The sequence below is a fragment of the Diadema antillarum genome, unplaced genomic scaffold (genome assembly GCF_040938485.1).
Source record: "Diadema antillarum isolate AM-2024a unplaced genomic scaffold, OU_Dant_1.0 scf00000094, whole genome shotgun sequence".
Taxonomy (NCBI): Eukaryota; Metazoa; Echinodermata; class Echinoidea; order Diadematoida; family Diadematidae; genus Diadema; species Diadema antillarum.
The window spans coordinates 851,648-854,733 of record NW_027270983.1 but is presented as its reverse complement, the minus strand read 5'-3'; the positions used below and the strand labels follow the sequence as shown (position 1 = coordinate 854,733).

The 3,086-nt window shown below is 39.6% G+C and overlaps 1 protein-coding gene across 1 annotated transcript; it reads right to left on the bottom strand.

Annotated features, from left to right (window-relative positions):
- LOC139718430 (piggyBac transposable element-derived protein 3-like) lies at positions 1 to 924 on the bottom strand. The gene has a single exon (XM_071629902.1). The coding sequence runs from the start codon at positions 922 to 924 to the stop codon at positions 1 to 3; it is 924 nt and encodes a 307-aa protein (XP_071486003.1).
- Between the last annotated feature and the right edge of the window lie 2,162 nt (positions 925 to 3,086).

The window sequence follows — 3,086 nt, the reverse complement described above, 5'->3', positions numbered from 1 at the left end:
CTATGCAGGATTTTGCATTCTCACATCATCCGGGACACTGAACCCGGTTTTGCGCCTTTTCACAAGTTTGGTTGGAGGCGGTTGGGCAGCACCTGGAGATGAAGGCCTTCCCCTCTTTGGTGCTGATGGCATTGGCTTTGCCAGGGTTAGGAGACCCATTGTGACTTTTCGTCTGAACTTTATGAGGGGCATCTTACCAAACATAGATTGATACACAACATACGCATTGACAAAAGTGATGTCAAGAATACCCCAGAAAATCCGATGCCACCACTTCATTGATTTTTGATTTACCCTGTCAAGAGTGCGGAGCATATCTGCCTTGTCTACATCCCCCATGTTTTCATTGTAGTCGGCAATCGCAATTGGGCACTTGACCTCTTTCTTGGTGCCATCCTTCATGGTCCTTCGGACAGTGGTTTCTTCAGTACCGTGATAGTTTGAGATGACATGCATTAGTTTATTGTCCTTCCACTTGAAGACTCTGATGTCTTTCTCGCTTATGCGATAGTCAAATTCCCCTCTTTCCTTAGGTTGTTTGTCATCAGTAAGGTCAGGCAGGTTGCACGTACATGTAGTTCTGATGGTTCCACAAGCCAACACTTTGTCCTCTTTCAGGTCCTCCATCAGACGAACAGAAGAAAAGTGATTGTCAAAAAAGACGGTGTAGTTCTTCCCTGTAAGGGGTCTGGTGAACGTGTGGATGACTTTCTCACCATAACCATAGTTATCTGGGTACAGCTGAACATCTGCATTGCCTCCTTTCCCCTGGTAGACTTCAAATTGCCCTATATAACCTGAGTTATCTGCTCTGGCCCAGATCTTGTATCCCCTCTTGATAGGCTTCATCGGGTTGTACTGCTTTAGTGTTGATCTTCCTTTGAACAGAATCATGCTCTCATTGATGCTCTGCTTTCGATCCATGTTGTAGAGATAAGCAAATCTCTCTATACCATCAACTAGTGGTCAGAGTTTGAACATGCGGTCTATGTTCTCCTCTGGCATGTCTAGGTTATTGTTTATGTACAGATTAGAGAGGATGTCTCCAAACCGTTTTCTTGGCATTGTACGTGCCGCGACATCCACATGAAGATCTTCATCACACGACCGGAAGTCTCGCCATGATGGAAGATGGTGATAACCCATACAGAAATTGATGCCTATGAAGCCGATGAGCTCCTCATCTGTCAAAGGCAAGAAATGTCTTCCTTTTTGATTCGCGTACCGATAAGCTCTAAATTGGCAGTTGCCATCACCTTGAGGGTCATTATGTGATTTCTAATCCAAAATTACATTTAATGGCATTTGTCCTGTCGGTATGTGTCAGATCATAATGATACTTTCTGAAATGCTGCCGTCTCATCATCCTTTGACGTGTGCCATTCTCCCTCCCCTTTTTCTTTGTTTAGCAAGAGTGTTTGCTGTCATATCAGCTAGAGACATCCATTTCAGTGTTCTTTTCTCAGTAACTGGATGAAGGAATGAAATTTTATACCTGCATCTGCGCAGTTTTCTTTTGACAACCGCTCCTTTGCATGTTGTTACCTTGTGAGAAACTTGCGACTTTTTTGTTTTTAAACGAATAAGTACTGTGTCACCAATTCTGTAAGTAGGCACATTTTGTATCTTTTCCTGATATTTCATAGTTCTTCAGTCGTCGTGATGCCTTATAGTCTTCAGTGGCAACTGATTTGATCTCTCTCAACCATTTTCTGATGTTGCCATGAATATCCTGGCATATCTTCTCTCTAAATTTTCTCTGTCAACTGTCAAAAAAGTTTGAATGGGCTGTGCCAGTTTAGATCTTCTTTTGGTTCACCATTCATGAATTTTGATGCACCCGATTGAGACCTTTATCCTCGCATGATACTACAGTGTAGATCAAACAGCATGTTTTGCTTTAGACTTCTACATGTATGTGAGCGTTCTACCTTTCCCTGAGATTGAGGAGGATGTGGCAAGCTCTTTATAACAGTTATCCCTCTCCTTTTTATTAAGCTGAATGCCTTTCCGGAAAATTTCGTTCATTTGACTTGGTAGGGTCAACTTTGCTGACAGACAATTTGAAGTAACTGGGTATGTCTTGGCCCTTAATATAAGTGACATTAATCCTTTAAACCTTAATCCATTACAGTGTTCTTTTCTTAGTAACTTGATGAAGGAATTAAATTCTGTACCTACAATGTACATCTGTGCAGTTTTCTTTTGACAACAGTTCCTGTGCATATTGTTACCTTGTGAGTTACTCTTGACTTTTTTGTTTTTAAACGAATAAGAACTATGTCACCAATTTGTCGCTTTTCCTGATGTTTCATAGTTCTTCAGTCGCCGTAATGCCTTATGGTCTTCAGTAGCAACTGATTTGATCTCCCTCAACCATTTTGTGATGTTGCCATGAACACCTTGACATACCTTCTTGCTGAATTTTCTCTGTCAGCCATAAAAAAATTCGAATGGGCTGTTCCAGAATAGAACTTCTTTTAGCTCTCCTTTCATGAGTTTTGCATAAAGCTTTTGCAGTAATAACACTCTATTCAGCAGCATCTGATAAGTATTGCCCCCAGCTAAAATTCCATAATGAAGGTAAGGGAGTATCAAAGAGGAGTATAACACAAGTAATGTCTTTTCAGGAATATAAAATTTTTGTCTGTTCATAGCACCTATATTACGAGAAATGATTTTGCAAATATGATCAATATGTATTTTCCAAGAAAGTTTATTATCTACAAAAATACCAAGAAATTTGAAAAATGACACACTTTCTAAATTACAATCATCCAGAACTATTTCTGAATTCAAAGAATCAACAGTATTGCTGAAAAGCATATATTTTGTTTTTTGAACATTCAATGACAACTTATTAGCTCTGACCCAGTTGGTCACTTTTTTCAATTCTGTATTAACTTGTTGAACAAGAACATTGATATCGTTATGAGCAAGAAAAACACTGGTGTCATCAGCATAGTGTATAAAGGAAAGTACCTCTGAAACAGAGGAAAAATCATTGATATATATCATGAATAGCAGTGGCCCTAAAAGACTTCCCTGTGGAACACCACACTTTATATCTTTAATTGAAACAAACT